The sequence below is a fragment of the Ostrea edulis genome, chromosome 9 (genome assembly GCF_947568905.1).
Source record: "Ostrea edulis chromosome 9, xbOstEdul1.1, whole genome shotgun sequence".
Taxonomy (NCBI): domain Eukaryota; kingdom Metazoa; phylum Mollusca; class Bivalvia; order Ostreida; family Ostreidae; genus Ostrea; species Ostrea edulis.
The window spans coordinates 66978671-67001952 of record NC_079172.1 but is presented as its reverse complement, the minus strand read 5'-3'; the positions used below and the strand labels follow the sequence as shown (position 1 = coordinate 67001952).

At 35.5% G+C, this 23282-nt stretch overlaps 1 protein-coding gene across 2 annotated transcripts; it reads right to left on the bottom strand.

The window, feature by feature from the left end:
• Positions 1–1960: 1960 nt before the first annotated feature.
• On the bottom strand, positions 1961–22511 carry LOC125658322 (E3 ubiquitin-protein ligase RNF13-like). 2 transcript variants are annotated; one of them, XM_056150400.1, is made up of 11 exons: positions 22278–22511; positions 19003–19114; positions 18636–18722; positions 17424–17564; positions 17222–17312; positions 15057–15147; positions 14393–14498; positions 13416–13509; positions 10377–10457; positions 9363–9566; positions 1961–7531 (listed from the first exon to the last, which is right to left on the bottom strand). In XM_056150400.1, the coding sequence occupies exons 2-11, from the start codon at positions 19111–19113 to the stop codon at positions 7218–7220; spliced, it is 1320 nt and encodes a 439-aa protein (XP_056006375.1). In that variant the 5' UTR covers position 19114; positions 22278–22511; the 3' UTR covers positions 1961–7217. The 2 variants fall into 2 exon arrangements, with proteins under 2 accessions (XP_056006375.1, XP_056006376.1); XM_056150401.1 differs by having other exon boundaries at positions 1961–9232; positions 22278–22428.
• Between the last annotated feature and the right edge of the window lie 771 nt (positions 22512–23282).

Genomic DNA, 23282 nt, shown 5'->3' with positions numbered 1-23282 from the left:
AAAAAAATGTCAGTGTATGTTGTTTGTCCAGCTTCCTTCAGCATTCATTAAGTTGTGTGTAGTTTGTACGTCCAGCTTCCTTCAGTGTTCATTAAGTTGTGTGTAGTTTGTACGTCCAGCTTCCTTCAGTGTTCATTAAGTTGTGTGTAGTTTGTACGTCCAGCTTCCTTCAGTGTTCATTAAGTTGTGTGTAGTTTGTCCAGCTTCCTTCAGCATTCATTAAGTTGTGTGTAGTTTGTCCAGCTTCCTTCAGCATTCATTAAGTTGTGTGTAGTTTGTCCAGCTTCCTTCAGCATTCATTAAGTTGTGTGTAGTTTGACCAGCTTCCTTCAGCATTCATTAAGTTGTGTGTAGTTTGACCAGCTTCCTTCAGCATTCATTGAGTTGTATGTAGTTTGTACGTCCAGCTTCCTTCAGCATTCATTAAGTTGTGTGTAGTTTGTACGTCCAGCTTCCTTCAGTGTTCATTAAGTTGTGTGTAGTTTGTACGTCCAGCTTTCTTCAGTGTTCATTAAGTTGTGTGTAGTTTATCAGTCCAACTTCCTTCAGAGTTCATTAAGTCGTTCCTCATTGATTACCTGTGTATGCATTGTTATGGGAGATGTACATTTTAAGGAGATTTGAGATTGTTGAATTTAGACAATTGAGGTTGTTGAATTTAGACAATTGAGATTGTTGAATTTAGACAATTGAGGTTGTAGAACATGGAATTATAGAGGTAACGTGGTTTGTTCATCTAACTGCAAGATCTGCGATTTGTCCATGTGAACTACTCGCGGTTCTACAACTGTATCGCTTCACAGCATTATAGGTTTTGGAAGACGTGCTTTTTTTTTTTCCCACTTCAATTTTCCAGAAAATCACAGGTTGAATTAAATTTCATAAAGTAATGGGAATACTGTGGTTTCAACACAACTTTTCATGGGCATGAACTTCCATGGATTAGTCAAAAAACTAGTTTCGTTGATTCGTAATTTCATGGAAAGCTTCTCTGTTGTTTTCCTTGTGAGCGAAAATTGTATTTTGTTGATCACTGGATTTCGTGGTCTACAACTCAAATTAAAAAAATTGATGATCAATGAAAAATAATGGTGTCAAGTGTTCTACGTTTGATGGTCACTGAGCGATTCCCAGCTGTATGTACGAAACTGGCATAAAACTTATTTCTAGACCTCTGATGCTTAGTATATAGCTCCAATACCACGGATTTTGTGTTAGCAACGAATCTGGTTTTCTAGAGAGATTAGTTGCCGATAAAATTTCTCCAGTTTGATTGAATTTTGTATGGACCATCCTGCACAGCTTTGTGCTTGATTTTGACTAAAGAAGTCCTTGATAATAATTGTCATATTTTGCAAATTTTCCCCATTAAAAAAATTGAAAGATGCTCACCCGAAATACCACATCAGACAATTAACCACATGCCCACACATCAGAAATCTACTGTAATTAAAGGATCCACTCGGACATGGCTGACAAAAATTTGAGAAGAAATAATTGCACAAATCGTAATGCACACCAGATACTGTACAATAAATACAAAGGACCCTTGCTAATGCAAGACGACAGAAATGATCCAAATTCCAGATATGAAAAACCTGTCATCTCTATCCAAATAAGATATGCATATCTTCAATAAATTTCAGATATGGAATCCTTGTAATTAGTAGTTGCACAAGAACTTGCAGATTTCACAGACTAGTTGATTAGAGTTGAACAAAATCCTCAACAGATTTCACAGACAAGTTGATTAGACGTTGAACGAATTCTTCATCAACAGATTTCACAGACAAGTTGATTAGACGTTGAACGAAATCTTCATCAACAGATTTCACAGACAAGTTGATTAGACGTTGAACGAAATCTTCATCAACAGATTGACTAGCTAGGCACCCTTTTCTACCCATGAACATCGTAAATAGGCAGCTGGTTAGTGTAAAAAAAAAAAAAACAACAGTCATACAGCTAGGCTCGTGGTCCACGAGAATTTTTAATGACTTTAACCAGGTACATTCCAGAGTATTCATTGATGATGCTGACTAGGGTTTTCATTTACAGATTGTTAATTATTCTTTTAGTAATTAATTTCTTGGAAGATGTCCTGCTCCTCAGCAGTACATGTATCGAAATCAACTCAAGTCTATGCAGATATTTACACATAAAATCTAGTATTTCAGTATTATATCAAAATCAACTCAAGTCTAAGCAGATATTTACACATAAAATCTGGTATTTTAGTATATCGCAGTCCACTCAAGTACAAGTAAATATTTAAACGTATAAACTCTGTATTCTAGCGTATCACTACATAAGGAATGATAAAAAAAAAAATTCTGACACGTATTAAATCCGGTTAAAGTAAAAGTTGCCTTTCACACTACAAATAAAACATGCCATAAAAACCTCATGTGACAAAGCAAACAATAACATAACTGGAAATTTTGTACATGGACAATAATAGTTATTGGCAAAATCTGTATCGCGTCCTGCATCAATCCGAGACTCTTAATTTCAACTTGAGAGTCTTGGGGCCGATATTGGTGGATGGTTGATACAGGGCGCGACAGATACATGGATTGTTCCTTTTATTAAATAATTGAAAATACGAACCACAATTCAAATATTATATTCCAACATTCTTTCTCCCAATTCTAACTCTCTTCCTGACTTTCATTTCTCCTTTGTTTCCAAAAGGTTGTTTGCTTCCTATCCAAAAAAAAAACTACGAATGTTCTAGAAAGATATGATAAAGAGTAAACAAAAGCGTGGTGATACAGGGGGGCGTGATAAAGGAAGTGTTCTTATAAGGAATGCAAAACTCCCGTATCATACAACAAAAGCAAATACATAATAAAAATGATCGACTCGGGAGTAAATATCCATTGTACATTTAAGACAAGCCGTGGGTTACAGTGTCAGATTGAAAACAATGAAATGAAATGTCCTTGACATTGGATTATACACACATCATTTGAAATAATTATTTTTAACTAACAAATCATTCAACATGAATAAACATTCAAATGAAACAATAATATCCATGTTTGACTACATTCACAAAGGCAAACATCATTGCATGCAAGTGAAATTGCACAGTTAACTATCACAGTAGATGTATGAAAATATCATAATTTTATCTGTTTATTGTAATAAAGTACAAATGCATTATAAATTATTCTGAAAATTACCAAAGATGATGCAACCTTTTAATATTCTAATATCTAATGGATGTATACAATCGTAAACACACATTTTACATACAAACCAGGCTGAATGCTCATAACCTGACGATGGACTTAAATCAAGAACGAGATTTTGTATATATACCCTTTGCTTGTATTAATTACATCAACACTTTATCCTATTCAAATGTAATCATAACATGCACGTTATTGACTTGCACACGTAACATCTAACGGATTGGAGGAAACTCGCTCTTTTAATCTCAGTTTATGTTCATGAAGCCAGAGCTAGTGTTACCAATCACATTGAAAACAAACTGCACACTTTATATGAACATGAACACTACGAACACGAACGAGTAAACCTTTAACTGTTACATAGGAATCACATGACAATAACAGAAGTTCATGTGTGTCGTATCTCGCTCTACTGAAGCAAATATCCCCAGCCCTTAATATGTAGTATCATATCTCAGCCCTACTGAAGCAAATATCCCCAGCCCTTAATATGTAGTATCATATCTCAGCCCTACTGAAGCAAATATCCCCAGCCCTTAATATGTAGTGTCATATCTCAGCCCTACTGAAGCAAATATCCCCAGCTCTTAATATGTAGTATCATATCTCACCCCTACTGAAGCAAATATCCCCAGCCCTTAATATGTAGTGTCATATCTCAGCCCTACTGAAGCAAATATCCCCAGCCCTTAATATGTAGTGTCATATCTCGGCCCTACTGAAGCAAATATCCCCAGCCCTTAATATGTAGTGTCATATCTCACCCCTACTGAAGCAAATATCCCCAGCCCTTAATATGTAGTGTCATATCTCGGCCCTACTGAAGCAAATATCCCCAGCCCTTAATATGTAGTGTCATATCTCACCCCTACTGAAGCAAATATCCCCAGCCCTTAATATGTAGTGTCATATCTCAGCCCTACTGAAGCAAATATCCCCAGCCCTTAATATGTAGTATCATATCTCAGCCCTACTGAAGCAAATATCCCCAGCCCTTAATATGTAGTGTCATATCTCACCCCTACTGAAGCAAATATCCCCAGCCCTTAATATGTAGTGTCATATCTCAGCCCTACTGAAGCAAATATCCCCAGCCCTTAATATGTAGTATCATATCTCAGCCCTACTGAAGCAAATATCCTCAGCCCTTAATATGTAGTATGTTAGAAACTTTTCAAATTGAACATGAGGTCCATGAGCCACAGAACATAACTTGGGGACACTAAGAATATACATGTAGATTCTTTAACCCCTATTGTAAACCTCCTCTTAGAATTTTAAGGAAAATACTAAATATTCCTACATAAAACATTAAATATTCCTATGTATACCAGTAAACACATTGCATAGCCGTGGACACAGGATTTGGACAAACTTGATACTGAATATACACTGTACATGTAAATGCTTAAATAATAAATTCTTAGATTGTATCTTGTTTTTGAAAAAATGAGAAAACTTATTTTAAAAAACTATTCGTGCCCTTAACCTCGCCCCACCGTTAAACTTGAATCGACACTACAAGATGTTTTCATATTGATATGACACATTTTACTCTAATGGTTCTTGAGTAGATGAAATATCTGTATTTCAAGTTTGAACTTGGAGCCCCTGCCCAGGCCACATGGGTCATAATTTAAAAAAATTCCTGAAACTACATTACATGGGAATGCTTGCACATTAATATAGTAAATCGTACCCTGATGGTTATCAAAGAGATTTTTCAAATATATTCCAATATAAAACTTTAAATCCCAATTGCTGCCCCATCCTGACCCCAATATCAAAGCGTGACAAACTTGAATCTATTCTTTATCAGGAGGCTTTTATGTAAAATTTAAAGTTTTTTTGGTTAAGTGGTTCTTTTAAAGAATTACCATAAATATCCCATCCCATTTCACGATTATCTCTCTTTGGGAAGAGCATGGCTCTTCATTTCACAAACCTTAACTCTTTTTACCAAAGGCTACTTTGTGCCAAGTGTCAATGAAATTGGTCAAGTGATTCTTGCGAAGAAATCAAAAAGAGTGAAAACAACAAACAAATTTTGCTCAGAAAAGCTTGCTTAAGTCTGAAGACCTGGTGAGGTAATAAAAAACCCAAAACAAAAACTATTAAAATCTTGAGCAACTTTTTCCTGTTTTAAAAACAATACTCAGCAAAGAGAGCTGGTCTAATTCTGTCTCGGTATATAACACAATGCCCAAGGAATGCTGAGTACTTCAATACACTTGGGTGTTAATTTGATTTACGTGTGCCAAGCTGAAGCACTCCACATGCCTCGTTAAATAATATTTTCATATCAATAAGCCGGTTGTTTAACATTTTCTACACAGTGCTTTTTTCTTTGTTGATTCTGTGCATCAACCAACATACAAGTTATAAACAAATGACGTGAAATTCAAACACAAAAAGCACATATCATTTCCTAAATGGCTGCCATTTATGAAATTCTTCACCTCACACAAAAAAGAAACATGTATATTCATCCGCCTCTCTAACACTGGAGAATACACGACACTACAACAATCACATACACGTAAGCTAAATGTAGTACACCAAACCTAGTGATGTCCATTATAATCGCTAATTATAATCACTTGTACTATCAATTAAGCATACCCTCCCCCCCACACACACACACACGAACACCAGTACTGCCATATAGGGACGCCCCACCTTGGGGAAACACTTTGGAATTTGTGAATGGGTACACATATTATAACTACAGTCAACTCTCGATAAACCGCCACCTTTTGTTCTTATGAAATTATGGCATTATAACGAATTTGGCGATGAATTGAATTACTGCCATCTTGAAGAAATATAGTTACCGTTCTTGTATATGTAAGAGTTATCTTTCCTCTATTTACAATACTTATGTAAGTGAGCGATCGGGTAACATTTGGTAAACAATACTGTCTCGTCTATGTTATAAATATCTTTCAAATCATAATTTTTCATTACTTCTATTGCCTCTTTCCGGCCATCAGTTATCAAACTCACATCAATTCCGGCACTTTCACCGCTTATAATTCTGGAAGAAATTCCATGACGTTGTTTGAAACGAGTTAGCCACCCTTCAGAATATTTGAAATTGGATATTCCTAGCTCTGCACCATACTGTTTTCCCTTTTCAATTATCATATCCCCGGTAACAGGAATGTTGGGTTTTTTTTGTCCTGACTTGCGTAAACCACATAAACAACGCCTTTTCTAAGTCAGTATTGAGTGCACTGCAGTGCCGTTTCCTGGCAGGCGAGCCTTTAGAGATTGGATCAGGGACTCAGGGTTGACAAGAATTGCATCCTTTGCTGCTAAGATGTCGCCTCTTTCGTGGCGAAGCCATAGCTAAATTGAAATGTGTTTCTATGATGTATAAACAACTTTATTACAGTTCATCTCGAGTTATTTATTCAATACAGCAATTACTGGGATCCTTCTGTCCAGGTGTACGCCGGAGATCGATAATGACCAATTTACTGCTTCACTGACCATGTACACCCATGGCGGTTTATCGAGATAATTAACACGTTGAAATGGAATTTTGTAATGAAAACACTGTGGCAAATGGCGATAGCGAATTTGGCGTTTTAACGAGAGTTTTAAGTAACAGGGAAAATGTTCCTAGAAAAATGCGGTATTATAACGAAAATGGCGATGAATTGAGTGGCGATAATTCGAGAGTTACCTGTATATAACATATATCCATAAGCTTTCAGTGAAACTCTACATAAAACAAACAGGACTGTTATATATGACAATATCAAAGTTAATGCCCAGCAACTCCCAGCTGTGGAAAATGTTGAAAGAATGTGTAGCTTGTTTACTGAGCATGAACAATATCCATATCATATTCAAGAAATAACTCGGTATAACTACATGCAAAGTGATCATCTCTTATATCAGAGATTCAGAGTTCAACAAATGCCTATACACAAGTCACAGGCCATTAACAAGGGGTTTGAGGAGTTTTTGCCTCCCCCCACCTTTCCGCTCCTGCATCACATGACATCCCTACACAATATGATTGGATGCTTTGTCTTCCACTGTCTGTCTGCCTGTCACATCCACCTCCACTTGGCTTACAGAAGCTTGATCCACTCCTGTGTGGGAAGCTGTGTCCACTTCTGTGAAAGCTGCATTGCTAATGCCAGAGGGACCCGCTCTTGCCTCATCAGGCGTTGAATCATCCTCTTCTTCTGAGGTTTCCATGGTGATGTCTGCTTCTACAATGTCAACTTCATCCTCCGAGGAATCTGAATCACTGGAGTGTGACTGCCTTCTGATTTGTACGCGTTGAACTTCTGTTCTCACGACCTCAGGCAATCCTACAAAAGACAATTCAAATATGTACAGGTGACTTTTGATTGCTCAAACTTCTCAAGATTTCTTAGTTTGGTATAGGTCCCAATTTTTTCCCTATTAAACAAAGCAAATTGACTCCCAATTTCAAATTCTGATATTTCTCAAAATCCTTGATCTCATAAAGTAACATCTGGGTTCTGTTATACATATTCCTTTGAATTTCACTTTTGGTACTAACATTCAAATTACTTGATTCTTTCCTGTGAATTATTCTTCAAACTGGAACATTATCCAGAACATTACCCAGAATACACTATTGGAATATTACTCAGAAAGCATGAATAGGACATTACCCAGATATTACCAAGAAAGCATGAATGGAACATTACCCACAACACATAACTCCAATGTCTCAATACATGCAACAAATAATGAAAAAAAATCGCTAAAATGCATCAAAGATGCGTATGGCCGAGTTGCAGTTTGGAAAATTATGCATGCTTGCATTCATGAAGTAAAAACATGCATGTATTTAATATAGTTTTTAAGTATGAAGCTTTGAATGGCCGCAATAGGTGTTTAGTGTGATAATAACCTTGACCTTTGGATTTAAAAAAAAAACATGAATCTTGAATGTCATCAGGATTTGGAGTCTGATAAACACACACCAGCAAGTACATACATAAAAGTTGAAAGGCAAGCTCAAATCTAGTGTATATAGTAAAAAAGAGACTTTGACCTTTTGACCTCAAAATAAATAGGAACCTTCCTCTTTTGGATGTGATCAAAATATGGAAGTCTGACAAAGACGCACCAAGCAGTACGAAAGTTAGAGGCCGGAAAAACTCAAATTTATGGCATTTAGTGACAAAGTGACCTTGACAATTCACCTCAAAATAAATAGGAACCTTCCTCTTTTGAATGTGATTATGTTATGTAAGTTGCACAAAGATGCCTCTAGTAGTATGAAAGTTAGAGACCGAACAAGCTAAATCTATGGCATTTAGTGACCTTGACCTTTTGACCTCAAAATAAATAGGAACCTTCCTCTTTTGGATGTGATCATGTTATGTAAGTCTCACACAGATGCACCAAAAAGTATGAAAGTTAGAGACCAGACAAGCTAATTGTGGATGCCGCCTGCCCGACCATCCTTCGCCAATTTAAAAGCCGAGATTTGCTACGCAACTCGGCTAATTACTGTCGATTCCTTATTTTATGCGAGTAATTATCGCAAAATGACTCATGGATGAAAAGAAGAAAATAAATTCGCAAGTGCTTTGTTGATCAAGTGTTTTTGTATGTATTTTAGCAATAATATGTTGTAAAGTGTGACCATTGAGACGAGCGAAGCCCATTACCATCTTGCAACATGATTTATAAACATTTTACCCGCTTCTTCATTTAACGCGGGAAATATAACACAGTGGATGTAAACAGTTACATTGTGACGTCATATTAGCTGCAATTTTTTCTTCTTCTTCTCTCAAACCAAGCAAAAACAAACCGTTTGAAGCTATGAGAAACTTGTCTAGAATTTAAAAATGTTCCTGGTATTTATAAACAATCAAATTATTTTAATTACAGGATTGTCAATGAAGTACACCGCAGTGACGGCGACATTTTTCCAGAAGCATTATGGGTAATACTCATCTTTTTTCAGCTGATGAAGAGCAAATCACAGGACTCATATGTGTAATCATTGAAGCGAGCTGGTCGTGTCACTTCGCGACGCGAGCAAAAATAAAAGCGAGAAATATTTTTTGGTGAGTGATGTTTCTCGCAAAATTACGCAATTCTGAAAATATAAAATTCGACTAGTGTGTCATGCTTTACAGAGATAATCAGCACTACCTGAATTGTCGAATGTCGATCGCCGTGTGTTGTTATTTCCACCCAGCAGTGGTGTTCGTTCACTGTTGCTTGATCCCTCCTCCTCCTCCTCCTCCGATTCCGAATCCGAGTCGGGATTAGCGCCAGGGATCACTTTTCTCTTACACACAGGGCAAGTCTTCTTTCTCTTAGTTAACCAGGGATCAATGCACTTACAGTGGTAGGCTGAAAAGTAAGATAGGTATATCCTTAATTCTACCATGGTTATTGCAAAGATCAAAGGAATGCCGTGATCATTATTTTGTGATATACCTTCATATGTAATAACTGATTATGAGAAAATTGAAGTGCATCTTGCTTGCACTTCGTATACAACAATAAAGTTGATAACTGATGATTCAATTTCAAAATCATAGAAATTGATCAATAAATGTTGCAAATCAAATTTATAAATGACTGCAGAACATTTGTCATTTAATATAAATCAATTGTCTGCATTCCGAGATTGATACACTTATAAACATGGCAATGCACAGATAAGTTAACCCTTTTCCACGTATGTGTAGTTTTCTGTGTTGATAAAATCTGTCAACATCTAACTAAATTCTTGAAATATTTTTCAAAATAAGATTTATTATACCCCCATCATCTCATCTATTTATTTATTATACCCCTATCATCTCATCTATTTCGTTAACTAAAACATGCAGGCATATTCCGTTTCAGAAACTGACACGACGTCATGGTGACCAAAATCGAAGGTGTGTAGGTAAATGATCGGCTGTATGTTTCAGAGTCGTAATGGAGAAATGGAATAGAAATAAATATTTTGTTTTCGTGTGCGATGCAGGATAACTTCCTCGGTCTTGAAATGTTGTTTGGGAAAAAAAGCCTTGGCTTTTATATTCAAAACAACATTTTGAGACCGAGGAGGTTGTCATGCAACATGCACGAAAACGCGATATTTATTTCTTAATTACACCTACATCCGAAATTCCTTCAGTAATACTGCATGAAATAACTTTATCAACTTACCGTGAGCACAGGGAAGCACTCTTAATTTATCACCATTTTCGTAATCATCTAAACAAATAGCGCAGGTCTCGTAACTATCTCCTACAAGTAACAAAACACTGTAAGAAATGATGTGCAAGGTGGGTTCCCCGTCTCCTTCTGCAGGAGCAATTGAGCATGTAGGTAAATATTTGCCAGTCTTACATCAAAAGATACACAAAACAAGAAAATTCTGTTCATGAATAAAATCATAAGTTGTGACAAAACATGGGTACATTTCCATGAACCAGAAAGTAAAGACGAAGGTCAAGTAGAAAGTATTCACTGAAAGCACGTGTTTATAAGTCGGTGTTTTATAAGTCTGTGTTTATAAGTCTGTGTTGATAAGTCTGTGTTACGGAGTCGGTGTTTTATAAGTCTGTGTTTATAAGTCTGTGTTAATAAGTCTGTGTTACGGAGTCTGTGTTTTATAAGTCTGTGTTACGGAGTCTGTGTTTATAAGTCTGTGTTTATAAGTCTGTGTTAATAAGTCTGTGTTTTATAAGTCTGTGTTACGGAGTCTGTGTTTATAAGTCTGTGTTTATAAGTCTTTGTTACGGAGTCTGTGTTTATAAGTCTGTGTTTATAAGTCTGTGTTACGGAGTTTGTGTTTATAAGTCTGTGTTTATAAGTCTGTGTTAATAAGTCTGTGTTATGGAGTCTGTGTTTATAAGTCTGTGTTATGGAATCTGTGTTTCGGAGTCTGGGTTTATAAGTCTGTGTTACGGAGTCTGTGTTGATAAGTCTGTGTTACGGAGTCTGTGTTTATAAGTCTGTGTTACGGAGTCTGTGTTTATAAGGCTGTGTTACGGAGTCTGTGTTGATAAGTCTGTGTTACGGAGTCTGTGTTTATAAGTCTGTGTTTATAAGTCTGTGTTACGGAGTCTGTGTTTATAAGTCTGTGTTACGGAGTCTGTGTTGATAAGTCTGTGTTACGGAGTCTGTTGTTTATAAGTCTGTGTTACAAAGTCTGTGTTTATAATGCTGTGTTTATAAGTCTGTGTTACTAAGTCTGTGTTTATAAGGCTGTGTTACGAAGTCTGTGTTTATAAGTCTGTGTTACGGGGTCTGTGTTTATAAGTCTGTGTTTATAAGGCTGTGTTACAGAGTCTGTGTTACGGAGTCTGTGTTTATAAGTCTGTGTTGATAAGTCTGTGTTACGGAGTCTGTGTTTATAAGTCTGGGTTTATAAGTCTGTGTTACGGAGTCTGTGTTGATAAGTCTGTTACAGAGTCTGTGTTGATAAGTCTGTGTTACGGAGTCTGGGTTTATAAGTCTGTGTTACGGAGTCTGTGTTGATAAGTCTGTGTTACGGAGTCTGTGTTGATAAGTCTGTGTTACGGAGTCTGTGTTTATAAGGCTGTGTTACGGAGTCTGTGTTGATAAGTCTGTGTTACGGAGTCTGTGTTGATAAGTCTGTGTTGATAAGTCTGTGTTACGGAGTCTGTGTTTATAAGGCTGTGTTACGGAGTCTGTGTTGATAAGTCTGTGTTACGGAGTCTGTGTTTATAAGTCTGTGTTACGGAGTCTGTGTTTATAAGTCTGTGTTACGGAGTCTGTGTTTATAAGTCTGTGTTACGGAGTCTGTGTTTATAAGTCTGTGTTTATAAGGCTGTGTTACAGAGTCTGTGTTATGGAGTCTGTGTTTATAAGTCTGTGTTTATAAGTCTGTGTTACGGAGTCTGTGTTTATAAGGCTGTGTTACGAAGTCTGTGTTTATAAGTCTGTGTTACGGAGTCTGTGTTTATAAGTCTGTGTTACGGAGTCTGTGTTACAGAGTCTGTGTTTATAAGTCTGTGTTACGGAGTCTGTGTTTATAAGGCTGTGTTACGAAGTCTGTGTTTATAAGTCTGTGTTACGGAGTCTGTGTTTATAAGTCTGTGTTACGGAGTCTCTGTTTATAAGTCTGTGTTATGGAGTCTGTGTTTATAAGGCTGTGTTTATAAGTCTGTGTTACGGAGTCTGTGGGGAAGGTTGTGCTCATTGTTCTCTGCGACATCAACAGAATTATTCTTAATCACAAGGCTCCCAGAAAACGTCAGTTACTGGAGACTACTATGTGTGTGTTATCAAATCAGATGAGAGCCGTAAAGAGAAAACACCCAGATAAGATCCAAACTGGATTCATTCTGCACCAGGACAATGCACCTAGCCATAAGAGTCGGGTTGTGGTGGACACCATGGAAGCACTGAGTACAGAAATCCTAATATACCCCCCTTAAAGCCAAGATCTGGCATGAGACCGGGGAAGATCTTGGTACTGCTGTGAACAGTGCGCTACAGAGAATGTTACGTGATGGCTTGAATCACATGTCACGTGATGGCTTGAATCACATGTCACGTGATGGCTTGAATCACATGTCACGTGATGGCTTGGATCACATGTCACGTGATGGCTTGGATCACATGTCACGTGATGGCTTGGATCACATGTCACGTGATGGCTTGGATCACATGTTTCTGGCATGAGCAGATCGATGACAGAAGTGCATCAAAGCTGGAGGGGCCTACTTTGAAAACTCAGAAACCCACTTCGATTTGTATTATGTAAGCTATTCTACTAGTTTGTATTATGTAAGCTATTCTACTAGTTTGTATTATGTAAGTTACTCTACTAGTTTGTATTATGTAAGTTACTCTACTAGTTTGTATTATGTAAGTTATTCTACAAGTTTGTATTATGTAAGTTATTCTACTAGTTTGTATTATGTAAGTCACTCTACTAGTTTGTATTATGTAAGTCACTCTACTAGTTTGTATTATGTAAGCTACTCTACTAGTTTGTGAACTTTTTTATCACCCCTGTGACGGTAAATTTGTTATCCCTAAACTCAACTGTACATGTGGTTATATGGGTCTATGCATCTGTAGTTTTTACACAGAATTCAAAATTACATAAAAGAATGCACAGATCTGCAAAATTTACAATTTGTCAAATTTCCAACCCTCATGCACAAGTTCAGTGAAAATAAAAAATACTTGCAATAGACAAAGAGTCAAAAGAATTTCTTCTGTTCATACCTTTCTTAAACTTTTTGACTGGAATCTTTTTCAGATGTTTTGATGAAAGTCGAGATTTCCGTTTCCTTTGACAATCCCTAATCCACTTAAAGAGCTATAAAATAAATTTGAATTGTAACAACTTTTAAAACACATTTAAAACAGCAAAAAATCCTTTCAATGATACCAAAAAAAAACCACTTCAAGGTATATCATGACATGAGACAGATAAAATAATTGTATGGGTTGACATATATTTTTATCCTAAGTCTAATAATGAGCTTGCAAACACACGGGAAAATTATTTTGAATGATTGAGATAATCGTTGACTTTTTTAAAATTATTTTGAATGATTGAGATAATCGTTGACCTTTTCTCAGGTACTTGTGATTTTGCTATTTTTAAGTCCACACTTTCGTTGGGTTTTTTTTATGTTCAGACAATTTTACAGCAACTGGTTCCCTGTATATTCTAACTGGTCCCCTGTATATTCTATCTGGTCCCCTGTATATCTGGTTCCCTGTATATTCTATCTGGTCCCCTGTATATTCTATCTGGTCCCCTGTATATTCTATCTGGTTCCCTTCCCCTGTACATTCTATCTGGTTCCCTGTATATTCTATCTGGTTCCCTTCCCCTGTATATTCTATCTGGTTCCCTGTACATTCTATCTGGTTCCCTGTATATTTTATCTGGTCCCTGTATATTCTATCTGGTTCCCTGTATATTCTATCAGGTCCCTGTATATTCTATCTGATTTTGTCTATTCTTAACAAACTGTTCAAATGTGACATAAATGTAAAACAACATAGTAACAAATCTAGATTTAAAAATTGATTTATAATTTGATTGAAATAGAAACTGAATCCTTAATTAATACTTAATTAAATCACAAAAACATACAACTGTATAAATCTCTGTTAATGAAGTGAACCACACAGCTCACTTTTTGTGTAATAACAATTCACCATAGAAACAGGTCCAATCACAAACTCACCATAAATAGAAGCATTAAAACAAAACATGTTCCCACGACAACCGCAAACGGCCAGATGAGATATGGTTTGTCAAACAATTCATCTTTTTCTATTTTGATATAAAACCTGTGAAAGTAGAAATATTCACTTTAAAGCATTATCTCTTTAATATATCTAGTATCAATGATGCAGTGGCTGATGAAATTCACATCTTTTTAAATCAACTTTAGGGTCACAGTTCAATGACTTGACTTACGTTTTATTGTCCTCATATTGAACAGTCTGATGACTTGACTTACATTTTATTGCCCTCATATTGAACAGTCTGATGACTTGACTTACGTTTTATTGCCCTCATATTGAACAGTCTGATGACTTGACTTACGTTTTATTGCCCTCCTATTGAACAGTCTGATGACTTGACTTACGTTTTATTAACATCATATTGAACAGTCTGATGACTAGACTTACATTTATTAACATCATATTGAACAGTCTGATGACTAGACTTACGTGTTATTGATGTCATATTGAACAGTCTGACGACTAGACTTATGTTTTATTAACATCATATTGAACAGTCTGATGACTTGACTTACGTTTTATTAACATCATATTGAACAGTCTGATGACTAGACTTACGTTTATTGACATCATATTGAACAGTCTGATGATTGGACTTACGTTTTATTAACGTCATATTGAAAGTTGTTTTTCATGATACTTCCCGCAGTATATCCCACAAACACCGAGGGAATGGCCACCTTCCCTGACTCTACAATAACAATGCAGGATAATCAGAATCAAATATCAAGGACAGTAAACCACAACTGTAGATACCGTGTGTCAGGAAATAAACGTCACAATTGTAGATACCGTGTGTATGGTAATAAACACCACAATTGTAGATACCGTGTGTATGGTAATAAACACCACAACTGTAGATACCTTGTGTCAGGTAATAAACGTCACAACTGTAGATACCTTGTGTCAGGTAATAAACGTCACAACTGTAGATACCTTGTGTCAGGTAATAAACGTCACAACTGTAGATACCGTGTGTCAGGTAATAAACGTCACAACTGTAGATACCGTGTGTATGGTAATAAACGTCACAACTGTAGATACCGTGTGTCAGGTAATAAACGTCACAACTGTAGATACCGTGTGTCAGGTAATAAACGTCACAACTGTAGATACCGTTTGTCAGGTAATAATCGTCACAACTGTAGATACCGTGTGTCAGGTAATAAACGACACAACTGTAGATACCGTGTGTATGGTAATAAACATTAAAACTGTAACGTGTCATAGGTAATAGAAGCAAGCTGGAAATGTTCGCATTTATTGACAGAGGGGGAAATACACTCAAGATGAAAGTCCCAAAATTTCTATTCATAGAAATTCTACACTTCATAATTAAAATTTGCCAAAAATAAAGCACTGTGATTCAAGAATAATCCAAAATATTTCAGATGCCAGTTCAATTGATTGATATATGGTACCCTCCTCCATGTTAATTCATCCAATTCTTATCCATCTTAAATATATTTAAAAGTACTTCAGAGAACTCTGATTGAAATCAACAAGAGGCCCATGGGCCACACCTCTCACCTGAACGGTTGCATTTTCCCTAAGAAAAACATAAAATCCCTATCATGGCCCTATGGAGAATCGAACTCGATGGAATCTATAAAAAACTTCATGATATCTGAGGATTCAAGATAACGAGGACAAAATACTTAAACAATAAATGGTTGGGACTTCCAAATCACTAAAGACATATCCATGGTATTCAAGATGTCGGTGTTCGAGATGCCAAAGGTCAACTGTATTTCAAAGTACAGATTAAATCCACTATCGTGAATCTGCCCTGGTTCTGGGGGTCATGGAGTAATTTTTCTATACATTTCAAAGTAAAGATTCAATCCCCTATCGTGGATCTACCATGGTTCTGGAGGTCATGGCGCATACTAAATTACTGCTTGCATAATAATTTGACATACTGTGTACCCTTGTGGTTCTTGAGAAGATTTTCAAAGAACCCTAATTGCGGCCTCACCATGACCAAAGCATGGAATTAACTCACTTATATTACTGTATACCTATGCAGAATTTTTAACGAGGATCTAATTTTAAAATTATCAAGTTATAGAGGTCACCGATATTGGAGTACACTCACAATTCATACATTGGGAAAACAGAGATATTTTTCTGTCATACCAACAACCACTCTAAACTTGAATGATTAATATTTTTTATGTTGTATGTTGCATTTTTTACAACTTCGGAATCAGAGATTCGCTAGCACATCGTCTCACTAAAATATAAATGCCCCATTTTTTGGAAGAAAAAAAAAGGTTAATTTCACAACTTCCTAAAATAATCACTTATATAATATATATGAGGATACTTGCTTTTCTCACTCTGACAAATTGTGACCTTGTGGTTCTTGGGGGAAATTTTCATACAAGAATTTTCCTCTATGCTCGTGTTAGGGACTGAGTACTATACATGTTAACTTATGATGCTATATGTGTTATGTAATGAATTCTGCATATTCATGATAATCGAATCAATTTCTCTAAGAAATCAATTAATTTGAGAGATGTTATTTCTACAGCAAAATAAAAATATCCTCAGAAAGAAGAATTTTGATATTGGTGATGTGTGCACAATATTTATTTCATTAGGATATTCTGTCCTAAACATTAAAATCAGCTTTTAATTGAACAATATGAAAAGTAAAAGTAGCACTCATTTGGGTGAACCTTACAAAAGTTTGCTAGTTAGGACCCAAATAGTTCTTAGCTTTACAAGAAATCTGAAAATAAGTGAAAGCAACATACCTTTATCTCCTCCCATAGGTAAAAGCTGATCATCTCCGTCACTATTGTACACAATCACCGCCCCATAGCCTAGTTTCTGAGCATAATGAACCTACAGCAATATTAATATATAGGTGAACCACATTTCAGTCATAAAAATACTCAATGAAGAATGCAAGCATGTAATAGCCTAAACATTTCAAATACTATGGCTGGTGCTTACCATTTCATCGAACTTGCATCCATTTCTTTGCATTAATGCTATCCAAGTCATCTGTTCAGAAATATTCAACTTTGGAGTATTGGGGTAGTACTGGGTGCACTTCTTAGTCCCTCTATCTGGCTCAACAGCCAACACATAGCCCTACAACAAATTCAACATGGGAAATTCAGTATATAAAAGTACCCTTCACTGATTATCCAGCTCAACAGCCAACACATAGCCCTACAACAAATTCAACATGGGAAATTCAGTATACAAATGTACCCCTCACTGATTATCTGGCTCAACAGCCAACACATAGCCCTACAACAAATTCAACATGGGAAATTCAGTATATAAATGTACCCCTCACTGATTATCCAGCTCAATAGCCAACACATAGCCCTACAACAAATTCAACATGGGAAATTCAGTATATAAAAGTACCCATCACTGATTATCCGACTCAACAGCCAACACATAGCCCTACAACAAATTCAACATGGGAAATTCAGTATATAAATGTACCCCTCACTGATTATCCGGCTCAACATCCAACACATAGCCCTACAACAATTTCAACATGGGAAATTCAGTATATAAATTTAACTCTCATTGTTTATCCGGCTCAACAGCCAACACCTAGCCCTATAAAATCAACTCGGGGGAATTCAGTATTCATTTATTTCTTGAATACCTACATAAAACTATTAGATGAAACAAAACACATATTGTTAGAAGACAACACAGCTAACGGAAAGCATAACCCTGCTTACCCAATGCCCCCTTGGATCAAAAGATATATCCAAGGTTAAAGTTTTTGAAAAGTAAGTCAAGGTCAAAAGACTCAGAACCAAATACAAGACCTGGTCACGAAGAATCATTTCGTGAAATATCAAAGCCCTATCCCCCTTGGTTCAAACGATAAAGCCCAGGCTAAAGTTTTTCCCTTAAGAGTGACACTGATGCCAAGGTCATGAAATAGCTCTCCCAGCCACCTAACATTTAATTTCATGACAAACACAGAACAAAAAACATGGGGATTTTTAAGAATAACGGAGTGTGAACTATTTTTTAATTTGTCCAATCTATTTTTTTATTTCAATGACGCATTTGAAGGCTTATATTGTAAATATCCTATTGATACAATTGCAAAAAATTAGTGCAATGTGCAAAATTGTAATAATTTTTTTAAGCAATGTAAATATGAGTAAAATATATGATCATTCTTACGTAAATTCCATTTTCTGGAATGTTTGGTCCGAAACTCGCTGGTTCCTCCTGAAAGGAATTCACTGTGTCATTGGTCGAAGTTCTTCTCTAAAAAATAAACAGCAATTCATAAAGTGTAGTGACTAAAGTGCTTACAAAAATCTTATTACATCTGTGGACACTACTACCTGTAAACAAATATGGACCATAACCAAAGTATATCAATACAGGAAAAGATTTCTGAATCAAAATACTGTCCGATTTTACTAGAATTCCATGAATATTTGATGAATAACTAGAAATTCATGAAAATTAGCTGAATAACCAGAACTTCATGAATATTCACGGAATTATTCGAATTCATAAAAAACCCAGGACACAGACTTACCACTTCTATATCACAGGACACAGAGGAGGCATGAAATAGACAGATGAGGTTAATCACAGCAAATACATACAGCCCGGTCACACGCCGTGGGATGGGACAGTCTGTGGGCATCCTGTAACAGAAAATACATAAATCATCAAGTTCACTAGAATACCTATCTTCAATCTCACAATTGTGTATTTTCTTCATAAGACGTTCAATTTTTTTTTCCTGAAACACTGGTATCAGATTTTCTCTGTTAACTATTTTAAACACTAGTATCAGATTTTCTCTGTTAACTATTTTAAACACTAGTATCAGATTTTCTCTGTTAACTATTTTAAACACTGGTATCAGATTTTCTCTGTTAACTATTTTAAACACGTCTAGTATCAGATTTTCTCTGTTAACTATTTTAAACACTAGTATTACATTTTCTCTGTTAACTATTTTAAACACTAGTATTAGATTTTCTCTGTTGATTATTTTAAACACTAGTATCAGATTTTCTCTGTTGACTATTTTAAACATTAGTAACAGATTTTCTCTGTTGACTGTTTTAAACACTAGTAACAGATTTTCTCTGTTGACTATTTTAAACACTAGTAACAGATTTTCTCTGTTGACTATTTTAAACACTAGCATTAGATTTTCTCTGTTGACTATTTTAAACACTAGAATTAGATAAAGCTCTCTTTAACATGCATCAATATCATACGTTTATCCCTTTAACGAAAAGGTTTTTTTTTATCTCTATCCAGCAATTCCAACATATTTCAAAGGAAAAATTCACAGCGCTAACATTTTTTGTGAATGCGAAAGATGTCAATTTACATCATTCATTATTTATTCCCAAAATGTCAGTTTTCTGCTCATGACGTGTAATCAAATTGACAAAATCAATGCCCAACTTGTGGACAGTACCAATTTAGGTCATAACCTGGATAGCCCCATTCACATTCTCGTCAGAGATTCAGCACGTAGGTGAATTTAACAGGCAGAATAAAATGTCAGCTGACGAACACAGCTAAATACAATGTGCCACCATACACATCTCAAGGTGTTTTTTTAAAAGGGTTTTATAGAAGGCCAAAATTCGTTCCCATTCCCAAAGCTGAAAAATTCCCAAGTATAATTAAAAATCGCTAATCAGAAATTTTTTGTTTGAGTTTTGTTAAGAACAACTTTATTGCATTTAAGCTAGGGATGTGCATTCCATAATCCATAATTCTTTCCCTGAATGAGACACTGAATGTTGCACGATTTTAACTAAAAATACTATCATCTTGGCAAAGTTAGATTAAAGGATAGTAAAAACAAATACGCCTATATCTTTATGTTTCAAAACTAAAGATGGATCTTTAAGTGAGAAACCTGTGTTCCCTGAGGAGTGCACAGATGGAAAATCAACAAGAGACAGGGTCCAAATGGCCATGACAGTGACAATTCTTCTAACGAAAACTCTAAGGGTTTTTCTTCAATTTCAGAAAAGGGAAAAGAAGACAAAAATAATCAAAATGTTGCTGATTTAAGTTCTGATGATTCATTCACCACTTACATTGGAGATGAATGCTAGTTTCCTTTATTGATAAAATCTTACTCCGGCCAAGCCTGGATCATGGCTTTGCTGGAATATTTCCAATTTTCTTTACCACAAAAAACAGGATATTGCAGTAGATAAAATCAATTAGGTTTGCTTTTTAAACTTTTTCTAGAATTATAAATATTTTCCCACATTCGACCAAATATCACTGTTTTTCCCCAATATGAATGGCCCTGATCCTTGAAATCAGAGTTTAAAAATCCCTGCATCTTGGGTGCTAGCAAAAGCCTATAACAACCCTTCAGATGATAAGTGTAAAAAATATTGATTTTTTGATGTAATATCAGAATATAATCCATTATTTTTCACTATATATTCAAGTAAAGCATCACTTCTCCAAAAAAAAACAACACATAGTGAGTAAAAGTTGATACATTGCCATTTAGACAGTGTATCACAATACATATTAAATATCATAGATATCTGTTTTAAGATCATTTTATGTAAAACAAATGTATTATCCATTTAAACTGTTAAATCGCGTAAATTATTTGATTTAATGCTGAAAGCAAAACGTAATGCCTCATAAACAACAACAAAATATCTAAGCAGTTAATACTGTCCAAAGAAATTAAAATTATACGATAAATTTGAAAATTCGAAATGATTTAAAACTTAAATAACATTCTGAAAATAACAACATAATAGAGAACACAATATATAAGGGGCGTGGGGGTTACAGATGTTTTCAATCGCAATATGAATCAACTTTATCGTGTATTGTATTCTATTAATTATATAAATTCAGAGTTTTTAAAATCGACCAGTCCCAGTGGCAGAACCAGTACATATTACTAAAGTCTGGTGATTTTTTGCATATAATCGGTCAGAAAGATTGGTAATGTGTAAACGTTTAATTCAGAACTTTAACCTCCTTATGTGCATGGTTTTTGTAGTTGTGAAATCAACTAAATGTCTGAATCAGTGTATTGAAATGAGTAAATTCAAGCACTTTTCTGATTTGGGATGGAGTACCAAACATTCAAAACAAACAAATAGATGTTGCAAGTGCGAAATTAGACAATTTGAATATACAAAGTCTGCGAAACTAACTTTTCAATCTTGTAGACACAATTATTTTATTTCCCCTTACAGACCCTAAAAAATCCCTGTTATCAATAGCGAAATTTTACTGTCTGACTCGAGATCAAATTGATTCATTACATTTGAACTTTCAAAACAGAATGAAATGTTTTCAAAAGAAGTAGGCATTCTGCATTTTCAAAGTTAAATTCATTATATAAATTTGTAATCATTGCTTTATTTATCAAGTCAATCACAGTGGAAGATGAATTTAATGTATGTCAGAATTTTGTTAAAAACAATATCAAAGCTATCCGACTCATGATCACTTTACCCTGTCAGAAATCAACAGCAAAATAAACGTTGTTTTAGGTGTGTCAAAATTGCGACGAAATATTCATTCTCTTCTAGTATGACAGAAACATATCCATTTTTTTTTAAAACAGATTATAAAACATATGAAAGTGCTTTAATAAAATCCACATCTTCTGGGGATTAGTACACTTATTTCGAAATTAACTACAGTTGTATTTAAACTAACATGATCTACTTTCTTTTATCTGTTTTAGTGTTTATTTTGGCTGAGAATCATGAATATGATATTGGACTCTCCTCACCTAGCCTCTAATTTGTCATCACAATTCTGTCCACATTACATGGAGATATTTACCTGTATTAAAAAGCAGAGATCCTACAATGCAGGGTTTGTTTTCATTTCTACTATTTTTACATAATTTTTCTGTCAGATGATCGACTTTGACTTCGTTAACATGGCTGCCCTTGTTTTTGTTTTCGGTTTTTCTTCTCTCCACTTCCGGAAGGAAAACATAATCCCGGAATACACATTAATGCATGTACATTATTCGTTCCATTTGGGAAAAACAAACGGTTTATTAGGTAAATAATTAACTCATAGCGACCATATTTTATCACATTCACCAGTCTTTTCCTTTTTTATTTCATGGTTTTCACACCTTGCCCTATACAATTTTTATTGAGTCACCAGTGGCGGATCCAGGAATTGCGGTTACGGGGGCGCGCCACTTTATGTGGCAGGGGGTCTGGGGGTCTGAAAGCTCCTGGATTTTACAGATTTTATAGGACTTGAAATATGTCTCCTATTTAAGTCATTTGTACTATTTTCTATCATTTCTAATAAGGTGAAATTAGTAAAATGTTAAGGGTTTTGTGAAAAACTTAGGTTCTCCCAATAAAGTAATTCAAGAAATCAAAAGATTTTGTCATCTATTTCTCCGGGAGTGTTAGAAATCATTGCTTCTTTTATCGTTTATCACATTTTTCTAAACAAGATACCACGATTTACCTTAAATTTGAAAATTTTAGGGGGCGCGCGCCGGCTTCCCCCCCCCTCCCCCCCCCCCCCTTAAATCCGCCACTGGTCACCACCATCATCATCCGTCATCCGTTTTGATTATCCAGACCAAATTAATCCTTTTGCAAGGGTGACCCCTGGCTGTCCTGTCGAGGTCGAAGTTTGTTTTTCCATACCTGGCGTTCCAGTGGATCAATCCTATCCAATCCTGTAGACTCCAGGTTTCGTTTTACTATCATCATACATGTAGGCCTAAATGTATAAATAACACTGTAACTAATGTTGATCAATTCATTTTGAAAAAAGCAGATGAGTCTCAAAATATCTTAAAATGCTAGAACA

What these genes read in the sequence shown, in the direction of transcription:
- LOC125658322 (XM_056150400.1), bottom strand. Translation starts at nt 19,113, where the DNA reads ATGCCCACAGACTGTCCCATCCCACGGCGTGTGACCGGGCTGTATGTA. An exon ending in TTCCAGAAAATGGAATTTAC is followed by an intron (nt 17,565 to 18,635) that starts GTAAGAATGATC and finishes AATTTGTTGTAG; the next exon opens with GGCTATGTGTTGGCTGTTGA. An exon ending in CAATATGACGTTAATAAAAC is followed by an intron (nt 14,499 to 15,056) that starts GTAAGTCCAATC and finishes CTACTTTCACAG; the next exon opens with GTTTTATATCAAAATAGAAA.